The 23,546-nt window shown below is 42.5% G+C and overlaps 1 protein-coding gene across 2 annotated transcripts in view; it reads right to left on the reverse strand.

Annotated features, from left to right (window-relative positions):
- Positions 1-5,474: 5,474 nt before the first annotated feature.
- The window catches only part of PLPPR1 (phospholipid phosphatase related 1), a 131,077-nt gene continuing 113,005 nt past the window's right edge, over positions 5,475-23,546 (reverse strand). For both annotated transcript variants that reach the window (XM_075740584.1, XM_075740585.1), the window contains 4 exons: positions 16,214-16,464; positions 9,820-9,996; positions 7,707-7,838; positions 5,475-5,786 (listed from right to left, as the gene is read on the reverse strand). In XM_075740584.1, coding sequence (XP_075596699.1) covers positions 5,754-5,786; positions 7,707-7,838; positions 9,820-9,996; positions 16,214-16,464 — 593 coding nt within the window. In that variant the 3' untranslated portion in view covers positions 5,475-5,753. The remainder of the gene's footprint in view (positions 5,787-7,706; positions 7,839-9,819; positions 9,997-16,213; positions 16,465-23,546) is intronic.

The raw sequence follows: 23,546 nt of genomic DNA on the forward strand, positions 1-23,546 counted from the left end.
AATAGCTAAATCGGTGACATTTTGTCTGCTTCAGAGGCTGTTTGGGAGCAAGGAACTGGAAGTATTTTTTTTCATGAAATTATGTCTTCTTTCCATCAAAGGAGAGGTACTTGCACGTCCTTGTTTTATCTTAGTACTCATCATCTAAAAAAACCCCACTTTCAGTGGAAGTTGCACTTTCTGCTCATCCCTCCCGTTCTCTCCCAGTATGTAACTTTTCATAGCTTATGTAATGTGATCAGAATCATAGAATCACAGAATGGTTTGGGTTGGAAGGGACCTTAAAGATCATCTAGTTCCAAGCCCCCCTGCCACAGGCAGGGACACCCTCCACCAGACCACGTTGCCCAAAGCCCCATCCAACCTGGTCTTAAACACTTCCAGGGAGGGGGCATCCACAACCTCTCTGGGCAACCTGTTCCAGTGCCTCACCACCCTCACTGTAAAGAATTTCTAACATCTAATCTAAATCGACCCTCCTTCAGCTTAAACCCATTACCCCTTGTCCTGTCACTACACTCCCTGATAAACAGTCCCTCTCCATCTTTCCTGTAGGCCCCTTTAGGTACTGGAAGGCCGCAATTAGATCTCCCCGGAGCCACCTTTTCTCCAGGCTGAACAATCCCAACTCTCTCAGCCTGTCCTCGTAGGAGAGGTGCTCCAGCCCTCTGATCAGCTTCACGGCCCTCCTCTGGACTCTCTCCAACAGCTCCATGTCTCTCCTGTACTGGGGCCCCCAGAGCTGGATGCAGTACTCCAGGTGGGGTCTCACCAGAGTGGAGTAGAGGGGCAGGATCACCTCCCTCAACCTGCTGGTCGCACCTCTTTTGATGCAGCCCAGGACACGGTTGGCTTTCTGGGCTGCAAGTGCACACTGCCGGCTCATGTTGAGCTTCTCATCAATCAATACCCCCAAGTCCTTCTCCTCAGGGCTGCTTTCAATCCATTCCTTGCCCAGCCTATAGTCGTGCTTGGGATTGCACCGACCCACGTGCAGGACCTTGCACTTGGCCTTATTGAACTTCATGCGGTTCGCATGGGCCCACCTCTCCAGCCTGTCCAGGTCCCTCTGGATGGCATCCCTTCCCTCCAGCGTGTCGACCACACCACACAGCTTGGTGTCGTTGGCAAACTTGCTGAGGGTGCACTCGATTCCACTGTCCATGTTGCCGACAAAGATGTTAAACAGTGCCGGTCCCAGTACTGACCCCTGAGGAACGCCACTCATCACCGTTCTCCACTTGGACATTGAGCCATTGACCACAACTCTTTGAGTGTGACCATCCAGCCAATTCCTTATCCACCGAGTGGTCTCTCCAATTTAGAGACAAGATGTCGTGCGGGACAGTGTCAAATGCCTTGCACAAGTCCAGGTAGATGATGTCAGTTGCCCTTCCCTTATCCATGGACGCTGTAACCCCATCATAGAAGGCCACCAAGTTTGTCAGGCACGATTTGCCCCTAGTGAGGCCGTGTTGGCTGTCACCAATCACCTCCTTATTTTCCATTTGCCTGAGCATAGTCTCCAGGAGGAGAGTGAAAAACAGAAGATTGAAAAATAGGAGGATAGGCAACAAAGGAGCATGACAACAGCCTCGTCCCATGTTTTGCTGTGTCCAAGTTGAGTCAAATTACCATTTCCCTAACCTCAGATACTTTGGTCCAAACCTCCTGCTTCCATCAGCACACCTGTGCAAGAAGCTGCAGGGACTAACATACAAGGTAGGAAAATCAGACGTGGGTGTTTGAGATGTGAAACTTCTGCTTCCAATGAACTATAAAAGCAGAAGTCTGAGATGAGATCAAAGTCTTGCACAGAACACCTGTGCCATGGAAGGACTAAGACTTCTAGGTACTTAAATGCTTTTTTTTTTTTTTTTTTTTAATCCTTGGGCTTTCAAAAGTACCTAGTTTCCATTGAATCCAATTATAAATAAAGCAAGCCCAGCCCATTCATTTGCAGGAGGGCTGATCGTCATTTGTTTTAGGCATAACCAGTAGAGAGGATCAAAAGAAAGTGTAAAGAAGCCAGGTTAGGGGAGGGTATTTGTTAGCAGAGACTGGATGCCAGACAGGGTGCACAGGGACCTCTGTGAATGACAGAAAGCTGCGGTATGCTGCAAAGAGGCTCCTGCATGTGTACAACTGGCTGAGGGAGGCTGTCCTGCATTGGCAAAAGTCTGCCCGTTCAAGTTTGGGGGAGGATGAACGTTTTATTTCTAATGCTGACTGACCTCCGGTTTCAATCAGGTGTGTCAGTTTTCCCACCATACACGTACTTGATTAAGATGGGGGCAAGTGGTTTTCCTGACCCCCAAGAGTAATGTTGCAGAGCATTTGCACAGCCAAGAGGCACAATCCCCCTAAGCAGGGGTCAGACACTGCTGCCAGTCCCATTGTGTAGGCCAGGTTCATACCTGAAGTGCACAAACATAAGAAGGACACAGAGCTGTTGGAGCAAGTCCAGAGGAGGCTACAAAGATGATCAGAGGGCTGGAGCACCTCTCCTATAAGGACAGGTTCAGAGAGTTGGGATTGTTCAGCCTGGAGAAGAGAAGGCTCCGGGGACACCTTACAGCAGCCTTCCAGTACCTAAAGGAGCCTATAGGAAAGATGGAGAGGGACTGTTTACAAGGGCATGGAGTGATAGGACAAGGGGTAATGGGTTTAAGCTGAAAGAAGGTCCATTTAGATTACACGTTAGGAAGAAATTCTTCACTGTGAGGATGGTGAGGCACTGGAACAGGCTGCCCAGAGAGGTTGTGGAGGCCCCCTCCCTGGAAGTGTTTAAGACCAGGGTGGATGAGGCTTTGGGCAACCTGGTCTAGTGGAGGGTGTCTCTGCCTGTGGCGGGGGGGTTGGAACTACATGATCTTTGAGATCCCTTCCAACCCAAACCATTCCATGATTCTATGATTCAGTGAAACCACACATAGCCCAAGGGCCATACATCCCTCTTAAGAGATGATCCAACTGCAGCATGTTTATTTTACGCAGTTGGTCATAACACTGGACCACAAAAAACACTGTTAGCTGCCTAAGCTCACTGTACACAGCACATAGAGAATGATGTGCCTCAGAACAGGAACAAAAAAAAAAAATAATCCAAAGGCTACCTAAAGACTGATTTTTCACTGGGTCACAGATTCCAGGAGGTGGACACACATTGGTCCTGAAGGGAAAGGTACCTGGAAAAAGCAAATATAGTTAGGTTTAGGCTTCCTGTGCAGGGGGTTATCTGTCAACTGGAAAAGGCTGAGGGAACTATAAATCTAAAATGGTAGCAAACACATAGAGCTAGCCAAGAGGAAATGTGGTGAATGTGTGTGATAGGTCTAGCTTCACCTAATCCGTCATCCAGATCTTAGGTATTTGCAAACAAGCCCTCCCCTGTGGATCTGCAGCTAACTGCAGAGCTCTCCTGGCTGTAGGCATCCTTACGTACCATGTCAGAGAAGAGAGCAGGGCTCGTGCTTATTTCAAAGTGGAGAGAGATGCCTCTTGCCATGCTGCACTAGAACTGGAAGGATAAAGGAATCCTTCAGGAAGTGGAAAATTGAGATTCAAAACCTTCTTCATCCTGGGGGATGGGGAAGAAACTCAAAACCACATCTTCCACCTTCAGAAAGACTACCCAGACCATCATGCTAGAGCATAAGAGGAGGACAACATAACTACCAGTTCTGTGGAAGCTACTGACCAAGAACACAAGATTTGTGTTGTAGTAACAGCACACTTGGGAAGAACACAACCCCAGGAACTACAGCTGCAAAAATGAGGCTGCAGAATATCTATATCTGTATCATCTATATCTATATCTATATCTATATCTATATCTATATAAATCTTTGAATTCAATCCCTTCCTAACCCTTTGCAGTATGAGTGGACTGCTGACTGGGTGTCTTGAATGGAGTATTCATTGCTGATAAGCTTTCCTAACGTCATTATTTTCCTAACACAGCAGTACAAGGACCAGTTCCACAGCCAAATTTATTCAGCAGAAATTTTGCCTGTGGAATTTGGATCAAAGTTGTAGTGAGGGACCCAGAACACTATTGATGGTTCCTCATGGGCACAGAAAGCCTGCATGGCTCAAGCCTGATCCTCATATTCCTAAGACTGAAGCAGACATCAGTAGAATCAGAAGAAAATACCAAGCTTGAAGAAACACTACAAACCAGACACAAACAGACATCCCAAGTTTTCTTTGTGTCACAGACAAATGACAGAGACCAAGCTACACGTTTTGGTTTTTTGATAATTTTTTTTTTGCATCTGTTTTGGAAAAAATATACAAAAAAAGCCAAGAAGAACCAACATGGAAATGTGAGGTAAACATTCCAGTAAAAGTACAGACAGAGGCTCCATTCTTTAAAGGAGACACACAGCAGTTATCACCATGCTAGAAGAATGAGATGCAGGAAAACCCTAGAAACAGTGAAAAGTCACGTAATGAAGCCTTTGCCCCAGTTCTAGCCATTGTAAATGGGCCTGGTTTTGTTCTTCCCCCCACCCCTCACCCCACTGAATTGTCTTTTTATTCATTAAACAAAGTTGTTAAATTGTGAAATAGCAGTTTTGATATAAATTCTGTACGTCAGAATTTATAAAAATGCAGACTGCTACTACAGACTCTGTCAGGTTTTGGTTTGGTTTGGGGTTTCTTTTTGTTTATTTGTTTGGTTTTTGACTTGCCAAAGCCCCTCAGTCAAAACTACACTGCTGGGGCAAAATTGGCTTCTTGGTCCTGCCAATCTGAATGCCAAGTAATGCCACCCCTCTGTAGAAGTGGTGTCACTTTTCCTTTGCACCAGCGTTACTAGTTACCCCACAAATCTATGATGAAGTTATGAAACACTCACAGCACAGCCTCAGCTCCGCAGTGGTGGCTGTATATCCCCATAGTCAATTCCTGAAGCCAGGTTTCACTGGGAGCTTTAGCTGGGCCTCGGGGAGGAACAGAGATCTAGGGAGATGATATAGTCAGCTCACATGCTATCAGCTACTACTATAACTTCTCATGTCCAGTCTGTCTATATTGCAGACTGAGTACATTGTTTTAGTTATTCTTCAATAACTAGCACAATCACCCACACCAGAACAATCAGGCTTTGATTCAGTAAGATGCTTAAGGATGTACTTCAAGTCTGCCAAGTAGTCAGCAAACTGTGTGGCTAACTGAAGTCCATAATGCTAAGGAATACTTAAGTAGCTCACTGAATCAAGGATGGATGTTTATTATTTGTTGATAGTATAATTCAGGTTAGATTTCTGATCACCATTAATTTAATCTGAGTTAAATATATGCAATTCCTTCAGATCTATGCTGAGCTTACTCAGATCAGAATCTGACCCACTGGTAGAAGCACTTCTCATCGTAAGAAAAGGTAAAAGTGATTTTTTTTTTCCCCAAGATATATAAATTCTAAAATGAAAAAAAAAAATTGTGTACAAATATCACATAACAACATCAACAATTCCATAGATTTAGTTCCTCAGTGCACACTTGAAACAAGAAAAGGGTTTTTTCGTTTTTTTCCATTTTGCTTTTAAAGTCTGGCATAATATTAAAGCTGACAAAAAATCAGGGCAAGCTACATCACTTCCTCATACAAAAAAAGTACAAAACATTAGCCTCTAAACTAGACATAACATAATACTGGTCATCACAGTTAGACATTTAATAACTGTGTGTCTTGGAGTATTGTACTGGAGGGTAATAAAAATAGCTTCTGTTGCCAGTCTTCCATCTCAGGTTACTTCAGTCATAGAGGCAGAGTGATTCTGCAAAGAGGAAAAGGCAAACACATGAACATTTGTATACATTTTGGCATTTTAGTGTGTAAAACGAATGAGAAAAACCTTCACTAATAAAATCTGTTGCCTGGCTAATGTAGGGCAAAATGATTGAGCTCCCTGCAAATGTGCTGCCTTCTATCCCAAGCTCGTGGTGGGAAACGCTGAACTCAAGCCCTGCTTCTGGGCTAGGAACACTCTCGCTAACAGGCATGAAAAAGAAGGGGCCACTTCTTCAATGGGGACTTTCAAACTGGACTGGACCCTGTCCAGAAGGACATGTCAGTACAGGCTCAAGCACTTCATACAGTCATGTAACTAACACAGTGGGTCTGTCCTCAGTCCTGAAGAGCCTAAAGACCATGGTTTGACTTCATGTGATGTGTGCATGTAGATCCTACACAGTTTGATCTTAAGGAACATATAGATCTTAAAACCATACACAGATGGGGTCATTATGCCAAAACACATGCAGACACAGATATATAGCAACACAGAAGTCCTCTTCAGGTGGAAACAGTGTTGATGTAACCTTCTTGGAAGCCACTGTCCAGGACTTCAGTGGCAGTACTGAGTCGTTCTTGGATCATGTTGCATCTGCAGGGTTTGTGTGGGTGCAAGGCAAAAGAAGAGTGCGAATGGATGCAGGAATCTGCACAGAGGACAATACACCTCCTATATCTGAAGAAACAGTAATGAGTAGCCACTCCCAAGGACTTGTTTATAATAGCTTCAGAGTAGGATCACTTTTTTCCCAATCTACTTCTGCATGGTAGATGTATGGTCATTCAGAGACCGATACCCTGAATCAGAGAAAATGATCTTGTTGATTATAGCGGACATCAGCAATTAAGGCCTAGTCCCTACTTGTACTTCACAGTCCAGAAGCTATAAATAGCTGATCGGACAATTTTTTTCTCACAGTCTATGAGTATTTTAACCTGTTCAGCCCTTTTGTCATATACGGTGCAATGTGGATATGTAAGTAGCACTTAGTTTCTGGACTGCAAGACCACCAAAAGAACAGTTAATCCACACAGTTCTGCAGGTTTAGTTGAAAGTCTTCCAGCAAATCTCTGCCTAATCAAAAGTGACTTTTCAATTAGGCAAAATATTTTCAGGTGTTAGAAACAGTGTCTTTTCCATTTTTTTAAATCCTATTTTCAGTTTATTTGTCAAAGGGTTTAACAAAAGTTACTACTGATCCTGCCACGCAACTTATACAAAGGAACAACAAAGAACAAATAAATTACACCAGGGCATTTCAGATAACTGATAAACTCCAGTTTCTCCTTGTTCCCTGAGAATTCCTGGCAGGTGTCATTTGCTTGCCTGTTTTGAAAGGACTGGGTATGATTCAGTTATGCCGACATAAGCCATTTGAAGTTAGTAGTTAACCAGAAACACCATCAATGATGATGCTCCCGCTAGCCTATTTTTTTGCAAACTTGAAAGAATGCTATTAACTTCTCTTCTGATGACTTAGAGATAAAAAAACAGTATGTGATTTCTTCTTCTACTGAACAGTAGTGAGGATAAAAAACTAATCTCTATAATATTTTTCTGGACAGCATAGTTTATCCTCAGCATTACGAAAGTTAGAGTAAATCCCAAGACATCCCAAAAGCATTCCAAAATGTAATTAGAATTATCTTCACTTTTCCCTCAGTTTTCTGTTGTTCTAAGCAAAACTTTTTTATGACAAACAACAGGCAGAGGCATGTGAAATCCTACTGCTTTAGCTTTGCCTGTGCACAGGGGAAGAAGATCTACAGTATTAGGTAGTTTAAGGGATAAATGCCTTAAAACAAACTCTCCCTGATGCAAATTCACAACTAGTGAATTTTTTTGCTCTGCCATAACAGAAAATGTGCTCGACAATGGTCTGGGTGAGAAGATTTACAGTACCTGTGCACTCAATGTCTCCAGAGGACTTTCCACTCTTGGAAAAGCCATTAGCGGCATTCCTCGTGGGTCTTCAGGCTTCGGTTTAGAAGGAGCTCCGTGAATGCCTTTAAAGTTATGGACAACACATATCCCCTGTGTAATGCAGAAAAAAAAAGTGAGGTCAGCATGTTCTGTCCCCAGGAAAAACTCACAGGAATTACTACCAGGGGCCTCTCAACTGCCAGATTTTGCAAAGAACTTAACCTGGGTTTTGGTTCAAGGCATCATCTATGTCAGCCATGTGCTACAGTGTGTTTACTGACATAGGTGGGCATGGTGGACTACCTTGGTAAATGGGTTAATCTGGCCTCTAATTTGAGGTGATGAACCATTCTCAGCCTTTTTATATTTTCTACAGTGGAGATTCCCATGTCTGCTTTATCATCACAGAAACATGGACTACCCTGATGATGCATTTTATTGGCCAAATATTCCCTTCAGACTCTGATTGTCAATTCCGAACAGTGAAAACAGCTCACTGGATGGCTCAATTTCCCTCACATCTGGATGACATCAAGCTCATTTAGCACTATTCCTGCATACTTCCACACAACTGCTGTGGTGTTTATCCTACAAGTCCTTCACTTGTTCATGACCAGACTTACTCCACCTGTATGGTAATGCTAATAAGATTAAACACAGATGGCAGATTGGGGCTTGGGAACATGGTGGAAAAAAGGATATTCAGGTGCTCACACATCTGCTGTCAGATTGATTCCCGAAGGCAGCTTCTTGCTGGCTCTTCCTCTTCGCTGCTCTTTAGACCTGGGCAAGGAACAGGCTGCAGCCTGGGTGAGTCTTGTGCCGGCAGCAATAATTTCAGAGCACCTCTCCCCTCCAGGCTCTGGAGAGACTCCTTCTACCACTCTGCAACTGAACTTGTGACATTTGCAGAGTGGCAGAAGGTCTGCAGGGCCAAAATGTGGCTTGGAGCAGGCTGTCACTGCTAGAAACAGGTACTGCGAGCACATAGATTGTCTTGACCAGATATATGGGGTGACTGCCTCTTATATTGCATGGGCTAGATTTAAACTGCCTTTCCCTGTGAGAATCAGACAAACTACTTAGATGAAAGCCAAAGAGATTCAGGTCAGAGGTTACAGACATCATTTTATGTAAAGGGAACTCAGGAATAAATGATATGTGAAGGTTTGGTGTGTTTATTTAAGTACAGGATAGAAAAATAATCAGTGACAGGACAATCTAGATTTAAGAGATATTTGAAACCCCGCTCTCCTGACTGCAGGGATAAAGTGTCTGATGCTATGCAGTGGACAGGTTTGAAGCATATTTTGCTTAAATGGAACCAGGCACATTGCTTGGTAATAGTGAAAATCACATTGACTGTTGTGTGGGTAAATCCTCAGCAAGAGACTCCTCACCAAACAAAACACTTAAACTGCACAGCCAACATGAGAGCACATAACATTTGAAGTCCAGAGAGCTGCTGTTCCCAGGTTCTGTGGGAAGGCCTTTGACACATTTTAATACATTTGGTTATCCTACGAGATGGTGAACAATTTCAATTCAAGTCCAAATGCTGCAAAGGGAGGTAGTTTTGTCTCCCAGGGAGTTTGTCCTGACCTTCCTTTCTATTGCACTTCTTTTTTTGGTCTGAAACAAAGTGGGGAACCAAGATCACTGCTTAGAGCTCCAGACAACACCCCGTATCCTACATTTCTGCCAGATACCAGGCAGACAGTAGGGTTTTGCAGCACAGGAGTGTCAGAGACGAAGTCTCAAGCATGCCCCCTTTTTGACATTAGTTGAAATCTACGTCATCTTTAAAGCATTTTCCAGGACAGGTCAAGTAAAAACATGTACAGTAATCAAAATAATCTTGAAATATACACAATGCACAAATGTCATAATATGAGCCTTATTAATTAGTATTAATTAGTATCAACCTGATTTCACATTAGGATTTTCTCTGATGATACTTTTAATTAGGTGGGGCTAGAATTAGGTCTTAGCAACTGGATTAATCAGCTGCAACAGGCCAACAGAGAATTTTTTTTTTTTTTTTTTTACTGAGGTATTTTTAAAAGGAATATGGAAGGACTGATGGGCTTACCAGAAACAAAGCTACAGCTGTCCCCAAGATGAAGCCTGCAATCACGTCCGAACAGTGGTTTCGATACTCAGAAACTCGGTTTAGCCCAGTAAGGAACGCAGCACATAGGGTACCCAGACACAGCACTGGTTTGGCTAGCCTGCTACTCTTTGTTTTAATTGTGCTTGTGATGTACATCTGAAACAAAGAAGAAAGCCAAAAATGAAAAGAGCCTCTGCTAAAATACATCTTTTTTCCACCCAGACAAATCCGAAATCAGCAAGGATGTGAAAAAAACCCATGATTCATTAAAAAAAGCATTGGGAAATGGAGGAAGAGGTCTAAGGTAATTCAGAGAACACTTTTAAGAGAACAAAATAAATACTGTTAAATGCTGTTTCAGGATGTCAAATATCCCATCAACTGCATTTACATAGTGGACTTCTTCTGAGCTGGTATGTACTGGCTCAGTTTTACAGACTTCCTAACGTGCAAGTACTTGCTCATATGCTAGCAAACATACACTCTGAATGTACATGGCTAAATGTTTGCAAAGGGAGTAAAGAATTTTGTTTATACTCCTGCAGAAACTGTAATGTGCACATGATGGAGTGCCTAGCATCCATATGAACTTGCTGTTCCAGTTTCCTAAGTGGTGTTAAGTTTAAGAAACAGAGAACATGAAGAGAAACCATTCCGGACATTTTCTCTGTAAGATGAAATGAAAGAATATGAGAGGGATTTCTTTCAAAACAAAGTTGATTCTGAAAAATGTAATTCCAGAACATGACATTTCACTGTTGTCTGAATATTTTTTAATGTACCCCACATGTTTTTCACAGTTTGTATTTTATTTTTAAATGCATTTTGACAGAGAGAGTAAAACCGTGTGGGTCACCATTAGCAGCCAGTCATTAATTCCAGAGCCACAAAATGATGAAGGTCAAGTAAAGCAAGCCCGATGGCAAAACAATTCAATAAAATCCTTGTCACCAAGAAAGTATGGATGCCTGCTTGATTTCCAAAGCTTTGATAAACAAAGAAAATACATAAAATACATTTGCCAGAAATGTCTCCAGATGACACACTGCCTCCCATACAAACCTTGTTTTTCTCTGGGATGATTTCATTTCTGGGGAAGGGCACTGCTGAGCACTTTGCCATGGGTGGCACTGAAATCAGAGCGGGACTCTGCAGGATGGTGGAGACCCAAGAGTCCGTTCTCCTTTGTGGCTGCTGCAGCAGCTGAGGACACCGTGCTGGCTCACACTGCCCATCTTGCCCTGGCCAAGACTACAATGGCTGGCTGGGGTGAAGCTGCCTTGGGATTTTCCTGTGCCTGTGCTGAAGGAAGTCTGTGGAGGTTTGGCTTGGTGCTTCCAATTGCAACTACCATCACAGCTTGCTTCACACTCCATGATCTATTTGGCAACCATGGGCAATTATTTTACTGTATTTTAATGCCTGTCCCTTTCTTTATGACCCAAGTATACAGAGGTCACTATGGTCTGGCACACAGTTCTGGGATCAAGAAATAGAAATCATATCTATTCTCAAGGTCACTCTGTTCATTACCTTTCATATATTCCTTTATTCTGCTGTATTGCATATATTTTTTACTCTTTCTCCCTGTCTGTATTTCTTATCCCTTCTCCCTGACTAGGCTATCAAATGTCCCTACAGCTGGCTTCTCCTCGCTGGCTGATATTAAAAATATTAGCCCTAAACCCATTACAACACATAACTGACTTTGGGCTCATACCTAGGCAAAAATATACTTCCACCAGCCAAGAAACTGCAGTACTAGACTTCTAGCAGCTGAATTTGCCAGATCTCTGCTTGGGGAAGTGAAGTCTTCCACCCTTAAATGTGCTGCTGAGCACATACTTTAAAGGTGCATTCAATTTATGAACTTGAACATTATGGTGTGTAATAGCACTGGAAATGGGATAAAGCTACTGGAGAGGTTCCTGCTTGCTTTGTTTTTCCAACCTGACTGCAGCACATGCCTTGAAGTGACAGATGGAACTGAGCACTAGGTGGCAATCTTGCCCCAGTCTTTCCTGGTGGGTTGAGCTGCACCTGACTGTCGCCGAAACTCACGTTAAGCTTCTTCTTTAGAAACAAAAGAAAAAATATCATTGAAGTGCCACTGTGTGAATAATTACTGCCCATCCTTTCACCCTATATATGTCTTTTAGCAGGGCCAATTCAGACAAGGAATAGGGAGCCACATTGCTTTCCTATTCCACACCAAAGCACTACTGCAGTTTACAGCATCCAAAGGAAAAGCATCACATCTTTAAAGTAACAATGCAGTCCTGCTGCGACAACTGCAAACCCTACCTACAGAGAGCAACCCACGCATGCTTGTTTTCTTACAGGGATAAGATGAAGCAGGATCTTTGGGTTACCCACATGGGAGAGCTCTCCTTATTACAGATGGGAAGTATCTAATGCATTTGAAGTTTCACACATCTCAGCAGAAAAATGTAAACTTGTAGTAAAGAGAACATTTTTAGAAATGAGGGTAATTAACCATGTGAACAGATTGCCAAGAGAAATCTGCTGAACCCTCATGAGGAGGGATTAAAACAAGACAAACTGTTTTCCTAGAAGGTATGCTCCAGTTCATCCATAAATCACACACTGAGCTCAGAAATAACTAGGACAGCTTCTCCATTCTGGTCAGACTTCCTGATCACTGCAGTTTGATCTTTATTGTCCTGGTCCCTAAAGCCAAGATATATTTTAAGATTCTCACAATGTGTTTACCCTTTCACTTAGAGCATGTTTTCAAAGCCTTGTGTAAAAGCCAAAAATCTCAGTGAAAGTCACTTACATTTGATTTCCTACACACAGCAGGTGCTTTTAAAATTTCTCACAATGCTATTTATAGGGTAAATTTATGTACAAAATTCTAAATGTCAAACCTAGTTATTTGATGGGTGGGAGAAGAAGCAAAGAAGTTAATATAAAAAGATGTGAAGAAAATAGAATAAATCATATTAAAAATAAACTACCTATGATTTAACTATATAAATTACCTGTTCAGCTTCTTTGCTGTGCTTTTATCAGTATACTCAAGCAATGTATTTAGAAATGTGCACTGTGTGATAGTAGCACACATCCTGTGTATATGTGTTCCTCTCCTATTTTTTTCAGACTGACAAAAGCACAGACAGTCAGGGAGGCTTTTTAATTTGCAAGTTTAAAATAGACATACATATATATATATATGCAAATATGTGCTTATATATATTTATAATGTATGTTATATTTATGATGAGAAAGGCAGAGTGGAAGAAGTTTGCCTTGTCCTTTCAGCAGAAAATGGGGAGATTTATGATAGTTTATTTTCCTTGGGAAGTTCAAAATTTCATACCAATACTAGAAAATTCTGTGTCCTACAAACTTTACAGACAATCTTTTCCTTTATCACAGAGATTTCTACAGAATGAGAGAAGCAGAGCCTTTGACAATGATGGGTATTGCAGAACATGATGCAGTCTCTTAGATGCTCAGTGCAGCTGGTCAAAGTGCCAAGGCCTTGAATTTCATAGATTAGTCTGTTAGGTGTTAATGCAGAAATGAAATAAATTGTTGGTGTAGTCACAGTGACCTGGGTTGCAGAAGGGATTTGCTGTAGTCTTCTCTGCTACTCAGAATTTCCCAAATGTTGGAATTTTCATCTCAAGGTATATGGTATCACTCTATTCTAATCAAGAAGCAACGTGCCCAGGCGTAAATGACAGATGCAGGCTGTGATCCAGTGTGATGAGGTAGAGTCTTCTAGCCAGATGGAGGTGACAGAAAGCATTACTTGTGGATGCTGCTAGGCAAGAGCTTAGCTGAAGAATCCTAAAAACGCTACTAAACAGTCAATCTAAGTGATTAGTTGTATCTTTCAACCAGAGAGACCCTGCTGTGACTGTAAAAAAATTCTCCTTGCTTGCACTCCAGAGGCAAACAGGATGATCAGCAAGGATCAGCAAGGTTATCTTACCTTCTCTCTACAATAAGAGGACCTCCAGTTGTGCTGGTGAAACACTTTAATTTTCCATGCTATGGTTGAACACTACCATGCCCTTGTCATTGACTCTTCCATGACCTTTCTCAGAAGTGCATGGAGTAAGAGTTGTTGAAAGATGATGTAACTAGGATATCCCTATGCAACATAACATCTGGGTTTTTTTGGTTTTGCCAGAAATGTTAATGAATTAAGGAGTATTTCTAGCCTATCATTTTCCCTTGGGAAACTCACTTGGAAGCATGTGTTTCTAACTGTACAGCAGCATGTACTATGTACACTATGCAGTGACTGCCATCTCTTCCTGCCATACTTCTGGGAGACTAATAAAACTTCATTAGGTGCCATTCTAATTTTTGTGTAAGCATGGAAGCCATGACTGCTGGCTGTTTTCCCTTTCCCCTACTTTAGGCATACAAGATCCACCTCTGCTTGCAAGGTGATGGTTTGGGTTTTCCTCAGCTTCTTTGGCAGATGACAAGAAAAAGCCTAGTTGATTAAACATAAACCCCAGATTATAAAAAAAACCCCCACAAACAAAACACAAAGCCAATCCAATCACAGTAGAGTACTGTCACTAGCAGACTGATGAACAAATCGGTACAGAGGCATCTGCAGAGGATACTCGAGGTTCAGTGATGGGAGGAGACTCCCAGATCTCAACAGACATTTATACAATGAAAGACAATGTCTGTGCTGATTCTATTCTCCCGCATCCTCATGTTCAACCAGTTTTATTTTTCTTGCTCCATGACTCAAATCTTCAGCTTTATGCAAAACACAGCTATTACTAACCTAATACCCTGTGTTTTATGTTCAGCAGCCCACATTATCACACATATTAGAATCAACAATTCTCAAAAAATTGCACAAAGCACAATTATTAATCAAAGCTAGATTTGAACACTGCATTTCTTGTGTAATGGTCATGTTAATCCCAGCTGCCAGGCAGAGAAAAGACAAGTGACAATACCTTTAGTGCTAGAGCATGTCTTCAGGCAGAGAACTGGGCTAAAATTGGACTGTAGGCTGAAATGCCTTAAGGGCAGACTTTTATGACCTTGCAGCTCAGAAATAACTCCATGTCCTGGCTGCACCTGGTATCTCCCTGTGTGGGGAGAAGTGCAGGCCCATCACAGGTACTCTTGAAAGACGAGGGCTCAGAAGCACTGAACTACTGGGGACTTAAGCTCAGGAAGAAAAAGCACAATTCCCCCTCAGTTGTAGAAATCAGCCTGTTTGCAGAAAACTTGCCTTCCTAGGAAACAAGGGAGGTTGGACAGGGAAAGTCCATGAAAGGATGTAACTAGCTTTGGGCAGAACCAGGACCAAGTCTGATCCTGGAGTTTCCATCTAAGAATTTATCATGATGAAAACAGCTGCTACAGCAATGTTGAGGTTATGGGGAACTATATTTCATACATGGTTGCTTATTGTTCATAAGTAATGCATGCAAAATTTTATGGGCTTTCCAAACACTTCTCAACAAATCCTTATCAAAGGAGTTACCAATTTATATCTCTGTCATTATTCATGCAACATTCAGTGCAAACAGATGGATATTGAAACAGCAGTGGGTGGTCTCTTCGTTTTATAGTAATAATGTGTTTCATTAATCTGCTACAAGATCAGGGTAAAATACTTAGCAAATACCCTGTCATTAATAAGTTCAAGGCTTTTCTGAAATCATGATGACCTGTGAGTAAGCTTCTCAGGTCAATTTTCAAACATTACAGACACTTTAGCCAAAGCGGAGCAGCCGATCTGTTTCACTAGACTTTTAAAAAGAGACAATTTCCTTCCTGACAGTAGAGCAGTGTTACCTTGTCAAGATGTCAATAGGGGTCCACTTCTCTATGATAACAGCAAAATTCTGTCCCTTACTTCTATTACAACCTTCTTTGCATGGGGAGTTCAGGTCCTAAGCAAGGGGAGCAAAATCCAACCTAGTTCAGCCTCTCACTGAAATGGCATAATTTACATTTTATTTGTTCACTAACCCATGGCGTGCGAACAAAAGAAATAGTAGTGATCCAAGAGCCATTCAAGCATCAAGTTAATTTTAATGTTCATGAGACAGGGGCAGGGAGAAGAAGAGGTTGAACGCATACTCAAAGGCCTCTCAGAAAATCAGCAGCAAAGACGAGATCAGGACCTCATACCTCCACATCATACAGTGCCTCAAAAGCAATGAGCATTTGATTTGCTTATAATAGGACTGGTAAAACAGAGACAGAAGGAGATTTCCCCCTACAGATAAAAATGAAAGCCCTCCCCAAAACAACCCTCTCTTTCTTCAAAAAATGATTTTAAGAAAAATGGCCCCAATCTAGAGGCACATACAGAAATCTCTCAAACAAGTCAACAAACATCACTGGCACTCACCGTGGCATATAAAGCTGAGTAAATGCTCAAAGCAGCATGTTTAGATGGAAAGGATCTCCTTGCATTTTCAATCACCTCCACATCCCCAGTGCAGATGTTGCCGTTGTTTATGAACTGGTGGTGGGCCCGACAGTCATTTCCAGTGTAGTTGGGTTTACACACAGTCAGGAAGTAGGGAGCCAAGTTCCCAGTCACAACCTGGCCAGCGTTTACAAATATGTCAGTGGCAAAAAGTCCAAATGCAAACACTCCTATGAGAAAAGGTTAAAAATAATAATTATTCAAACAGGTTTAAAAAAACTTTGGTGCCTGAAAGAAGGACACATAATGAGAGGTAAGGGACAAAACCCTGAGTCACTACCCAGAAAAGCCCCTGCTGACTCAGCACAGTCCTGCATCAAAGGCATGACACAGAAGACTGTGCTCAACTCTGACAGGCACTCCAGAAGGACTCAGAAACAGGCTGAAAACAGTAAGTATGTGCCCATACTATTCCTGTAAAGATTCCACTATGACAAAGGCTCACAGCCTGCAGTTGTGTCATGTGCCCAAGTTGTTAAAAACATTTATGCATTTCTACCACATCTGGGCCAAAAAATGGTAATATAGCAGCTCTGAACCTGAAAGAGCAGTGTAGTGCTGAGACATAATACTGCATTTATCTTAACATGACTATCTAGTGTCACATACCTTTTGAATTTTGACTATTCACCATCCTGATGCTGGAAAATTAAGATCCTAATCTAGTAATATTCGCAGGTCCTTTGGGAAAAAGGAAACATGCTAATGCTATGCTCTGGAAGACATTTCCACACAGCTGCAGTTCACCTTATGTCACTGGGAGCACATACCCAAAAATGCTATAGCAGAAAGCATTCACTTGAACCCAGGAACATTTCCAGGGTTGTGGAACATCCCTTGCTTGATACTGCAGTTGTCACATCCACCACTGACTCCCTATGAGTATTACCTGCTACAGCTGCTATGAACATATATGAGTATCTTTTACTTGCATATACTGCCTACATATCAGAGGAACAGAACAGCAGGTTTGCAGAAATGCCAAACCCTAATGTTCCAAAAGACTAAATCAGGTCTCCTTTCCCCCTTCTCATCACTAAGGTGGATTAAAGTGTCACAAAAATTTAGAACAGATAAATATTTACTTTTGGTGTGGGAATGTTGAGGGTCATATTTTTGCTTTCTCCCTCCTGTATCTCTGTAAGCAAAAGTAATTTAAATTATAAGTTATCTGAGATTGCTGTCTTTAAATATGACCAAGAGCTGGAGTCCCAGGTAAAACATCTTAGGAGAGCTGTGATAAAATCTTAAGAGCTGGCATCACCATGGTTGTAACAACTTCACTGGTTATCTGTACTGAGCTTAAAAAAAAAAAAGGAAAAAAGAAAAAAAGACTGCTATAGTCTGAGAAACAAATAATATCAGGGAGTCATCAATATAATGCAGCAGAAAATGCTTTACATCAGATTAACAAGAATCAAGGATTGTCCTGCAGATATTGTCACCCACCGTGCAGCTAACAGAAAGCAGAAGGGCTACAGCTCACAGAGTTAATTCCTTCTAGACATTCAGGACCTGTCTACACACAGGACTCTTGTATAGACAGTAATATAAAGTAAAGTAAACCCCATAACTAAAAATGGATTCAAGTGGCAAGTGGGGCTTGGCAGTGCCACTCACTCATGGAGATGGTGTGGTGTGACTGATACAGCTGTGCTGTAACACAAATCCCTCACTGGGGCACTGATGAGAAGAGCCCTCTCCTTGGGTAGCAGCCTGGAGCAGCTGCAGGAGAGCAGAGTAGTTTGTCCTCGCCACACTCCCCCAAGGTTAGGAAGGAGCCTTACCACAGTGAAGATGATTTGGGGGACTGAGTTTATTACTATTCATTATATAAGTCTATTATTATTCATTATTAATGAAAGAGATGTGTGATCATGGATTTAAAAAGCCCATAGGAGGTAGCCTTCCCTTGGTTCTAGACTGCAGGACTAGCCCCTGTCATTTCACTGGCATGACAGTCTTCCCCGCATTTATCCTGCAAAGTATCTGTCTTTAAAAGGGAAATGGAGAGAGCACTGACACTGCTCCTTTATTTCCTTATCCCTCTGCTAATATTTTAAATCCACTGGTTTTCACAGCCAGCAGCAACTCCTCATCTACATTAGCCAGTGCGCAAGCAAGAAAAAGGCACATGAAAAAGGCAGTAGGAATCTCTTCAGCCTGGTGAAACAGCGAGTTATGCCAGAGATTAATCTTGTTTTATATACAGCTCTTTGGCCAAATTCTTAGATTTTTTTTGGCACAGTTTGCTTTAAATGGCATCTTTTTGATGTGCTGTGCAAATCACAGGCAATGCAGTGATGATTATTATCAGCACTTTACAATACTTAGAGCAAATCTAACAGCCAGGCAAATACTGCAGTCTGGCCCATGGTCTTTATTGTGTAAGTACAAGTCAAGAATCAAGGTGTTTCAGAAAAAGCTCATGGGCTTCACAAAGTTATTTCAATCTTGAGCCAGTGCATAGGTACCAAGGCGGTCCAGTGTTTTTCTCAAAAAGAAAAAAGAAATTTCAACACCTGCATTTTGTCAATATTTGGTAGCACTGAAAGTGCTGAGGGCTGCAGTACTCCGCAGAGCAGCAGAACAAGCCATGGTTGAAACCTTTATCATGCTCTGACTGTGATGCATATTGACCACTGTAATTCCCCCCTTGCAGTTGTGCCAAACTGTGCCTTATGAAAATCATAGCTATGTGCAGCAATGAATTTGGCTAGCAGGAATTTAACCCTTGCAGACTGATTACACATCACTGAATCTCTGGAGACTTTGAGATAGGGTTGGCTGTAATGGATTTAAAGGCTCTAATACCAGTGAGCCTGGGTAGTGGTGGAGAGTCCCCTGATGGTTTTTGTACCTCAGGAATCCATCTGTTCAATGGATTTGTTCAATGACCTACAGCAGCTAAACTAACTGACCAGAGCACGAGAATGCAGTGACGTGATTGCCAGAGTTTTAGAGGCAGGCAAATTGCTGCTGAAAGGCTTCATGGGAAGGGCAACTAGCCCTAGCTCTTCAGGGTTGCATAACTGAAGTCCATGATATAATGCCACAGAGAGAGAATTGGAGAACATGTACCACTTCCAGACTTTGATGCTTAGATGTAATGGGAGGTGATGTCATCCTGCTAAGGAGCAAGCATTTTATCTCACTGGGCTCACTCTGGCCTAGAACACCTGGGAGTGAACTTTAGTCCAGAACTTGGCATATGCTGAGAAAAGATGTAAACAGTGCAAGCCACATGGGAAGAAGACCTACATCATCTACAGTTGTTTACTAGCAGAAAGGATGGACAAGGGTTAATTTCACTTACTTAAAGCCACTCCTTCCCTTCGTGCACTCGTGTCACACAGTCTGGCTGCACAAAGAGGCCTTAAAGCAGGAGCTTTTCCTTCTGGAAAGGCTTTTGTGACTTTTTGTCAGTGTCCTGGCTCTCAGCTGTGTTTGTGTGCATCAGAAACAGCCAGCAAGACTGGGCTAGGCAAACCAGTAAGCAGAATGTAACTGGGAGAGAGACTAATTTAGGCCAGAGATAGTGGGTAGGTTATACTCCCTGCTACTCTTTAGCAGGCCCAGAGTCCAAGAAGAAGGAACTGAGCATCAGACTTGAACATATCTTTACCCCCAGTGAGAAAGACCTTAGACAAACTAAATGTGCAAACAAAACAAACAAACAAACAAAAACCCAACAAGGAAAGTCCTGTTCAAGAACGCTGAGGACAGACAATATGAACTTTAAACTGTCCCAGCTCCATCTCACCTGAACTAACACTTGCCTTGGCAGAAGAATGTAAATCTTCAGCAACTTCAATTTTGAATGCTTCAGTTTTAATTTCTCCACTTACACCTCCCCCTAAACTGCTGCCAAAAAGCCCTCCAAGCATGAAGCCATAATTTCTGGGCTCTCACAGGCTACTCTAATGGTCTTTCTGCTACCAAGCTCTCTGTGTGGCTGTTCATCAGTGTTGCCACCTCCAGCTCTGTCTATTGCTTCTGCTAACAGAGACTTCTGCCCTGAAGAAAAATCCAGCTCTCCTCGCTCTCTGTAACCTCAGTACAACCCTGTCTTCTCCCTGCAGCTCATGCTCAAGCTCTCTCTTCTTTCACCCAGAACCTCTCTAACATCAGTGACTGCAGCTGCTTGTTGACTCCATGGAAACTCTATTACAGACATTTAAAATGCCACTGAGTTAAAACAAATAAAACCCCAAAGAAACAAAACACCAGCTAAAAAAAAAAAAAAAACCAACAAAAAAACCCTGGAAGTTGCAGAAGAGCAGCTGAAAAGACATCGGGAAGAGAGAAGTGAGAAGGTAGTGGGTGGAAATGAGAGTGAGGAGGTAGAAGACTTTATTAGAGAAAAAACATGAAACCCTTAAGTAAAGCAACAAAAGGAACAATGCATTTAAGGGCTCGTGAGACATCCAGAAGCTGTGCTCTTGGGTAACATACCATCATGTCTTCTACCAAGTGCATTTATTTAGGCATTCCTCTCTCTCCCAGTGCCCATTCAGTTGTCTGGATTTGTCACACTCAACCTAATTTGCTTGGAAAACGTTCACATTACACATGCACACTCACACTTCCCTTACCCCTTTCCCACCCCTATGTTTTTTGAAAAAAGATTAGTGTTTCAGTGGAGGGAGTCCCTGGAAGGACTCATGGCTCTATGGAAACGCTGATCCTCAGCCCAGCCCTGAAGGTTTTGCTCTAATGGTCCTGTGCATCCAATAAAGACACACATTTACAGTCCTGTGACTCAGATTCTGCTAAACCACCCTTCATCATTATATCTTAAAGAGTGTTGTTAAAGATCCGTATCATTAATCTATTTTACAACTGGAGGGATAGGGGGTGCAGGGAAATTTATTGTGTGTTGCCATGGCATCAGGAACAGGCCCAACAGCAAGCTTCTCCCAAGCACTCATTATCTGATCCCAGGATTGGCTTTGATCTCCCAGTGAAGACCCCACAAAGCCCACTGCTCCAGACATCTACTGCCTCTTGTATGTGCCTGCTTAACCTGTGAGTGTCCCGCCTGGATACTGTTCCCTGAAGACGTTAAGGAAGACATATGGTCTAGGCAGGCAAGAAGAAATTCAGTTCCCAGTGCACAAGTACTCTGGAGCCTCAAGACTCCTGCCCGTGGACACATGGGACTTTCTGCTTTCTCACTGCTTCACAAGTATCAGTTTTCATGTAGACAACAGCCAGCTCAGAGCCTGGCATAAAAGGGAACAGTAAGATTTAATTTGTCCCCAACACAGTGACCTGTTTCTCATCATGGAGGTTCTTCAGTGATAAGAAGGGAGACCTAGAGTAATTTAAGCTGCTGCAGCAGTTTAGGTTAGAGGCGGCACACCCAAATATAGCTTGAGCCCTGCTGAAAGGCAACTAAATAATTACAGAACGTGCATTGTTTCACAGTGAACTTGAGATCCAAGGCAGACAGAAGGATAAGGTCAGGCAAACTATGTCCTGCAGCTGACTAGGGGACTGACATCAGAGCTCTGGGGTATATCTATCCTATTACAATAAAGTCAATGTGCGTATAAATCTTGTAAACCTTTATTTGCTGAACTAAAGCCTTAATTTGGTGAAATAAAGCCCTAATTTCATTATTTGGCTGCCTACTGTGAGGTGTCACCATGCTTTAAATTAAGTAGTCAGAGGAAGCTGATCTGCGCCATTTGTTAACTGCAAATTATACAGCTCCAAAGTAAAAGCCACGGGTAATAAATTCATGAAGCACATTACATTTCTAAATATATGGACTGGAGAGAGGCTACTTGCATGTTATCAGGGCTTTGCAGGTATACAACTTAATCACACGGATTAGAAACCTAATATAATGAAATACAACACAATACACACTCTAGTCACCCTGCCAAACTAAGTCAGAGAGGTCTGAATCCATGATCCTGGGGGTATGATAGCAGCTCTATATAAACAGACTAAATCCTTGACTGAAACCATTCACTAAATAACGCTAAAATAATTTATAACCTCTATTTGCAATACAAAAAATGAAATAGAACACAGAAGCAAATACAAGATGGCAAGATGTTAACGAAGTACTGAATGGCAAATTACGAGAAGAAAGGCTGAATAAAAATATAAAAGGCTGTGTGTACCCAAGTTGGGAGACAGGGAGAAGAGGTAGAGGCTTAAGAAACAACTACTCTTCCACCCTGGTTCCTCAAAGGTCCAGCACGTAAACAGTGAATTTTTGGCAGCAGAAATTCGTAATAAAAATGCTGGGAGTGATGGGGAGAGAAGGGAGGACAGATGATGTGACTAAAGAACAGCAGTGCACCAATATTTTAGACAGAAAAAACTGCTTCAAAGCAATTGCACACCACTTGTTTGGCCTGAAAATCTTCAAAATAAATGTCTGTAGAAGCATCTATAAAAGGTAAAGAGGAAGATGGAACAAATTGCAACATATATCAAAGTCTGATGTTTCCAAGCTAAGCAAGCTTTTTTTTTCACTGAAAAAGGAATTCATATTCTAAATACAGGGAACATAGCAGGTTTCACCTATCTAGGCTGCAGTAAAGGACTTGAGGTACACAGATGCAAGCTGAGAGGAAGCCCTTCATCACAAAAGCAAATGTCTACCAACATGCAATGTCCAAGTGGAGACCAGTGACAAGTGGCATTCCACTGGGGTCAGTATTGGGACCAGCGCCATTTAACATCTTTGTTGGTGACATGGACAGTGGGATCGAGTGCACCCTCAGCAAGTTTGCCGACAACACCAAGTTGTGTGGTGTGGTTGACACGCTGGAGGGAAGGGATGCCATCCAGAGGGACCTGGACAGGCTGGAGAGGTGGGCCCGTGTGAACTGCATGAAGTTCAACAAGGCCAAGGGCAAGGTCCTGCAAGGGGGTTGGGGCAATCCCAAGCACAACTACAGGCTGGATGGGGAATGGACCGAGAGCAGCCCCGAGGAGAAGGACTTGTTGGTTGTGAAAAGGTGGACATGAGCCCGGCAGTGCGCGCTTGCAGCCCAGAAAGCCAACCATGTCCTGGGCTGCATCAAAAGAAGTATGACCAGCAGGTCGAGGGAGGTGATCCTGCCTCTATACTCCAGTCTTGTGAGACCCCACCTGGAGTACTGCATCCAGCTCTGGGGGCCCCAGTACAGGAGAGACATGGAGCTGTTGGACCAAGTCCAGAGGAGGGACATGAAGCTGATCATAGGGCTGGAGCACCTCTCCTATGAGGACAGGCTGAGAGAGTTGG

The sequence above is a fragment of the Balearica regulorum genome, chromosome Z (assembly GCF_011004875.1).
Source record: "Balearica regulorum gibbericeps isolate bBalReg1 chromosome Z, bBalReg1.pri, whole genome shotgun sequence".
Classification (NCBI taxonomy): Eukaryota; Metazoa; Chordata; class Aves; order Gruiformes; family Gruidae; genus Balearica; species Balearica regulorum.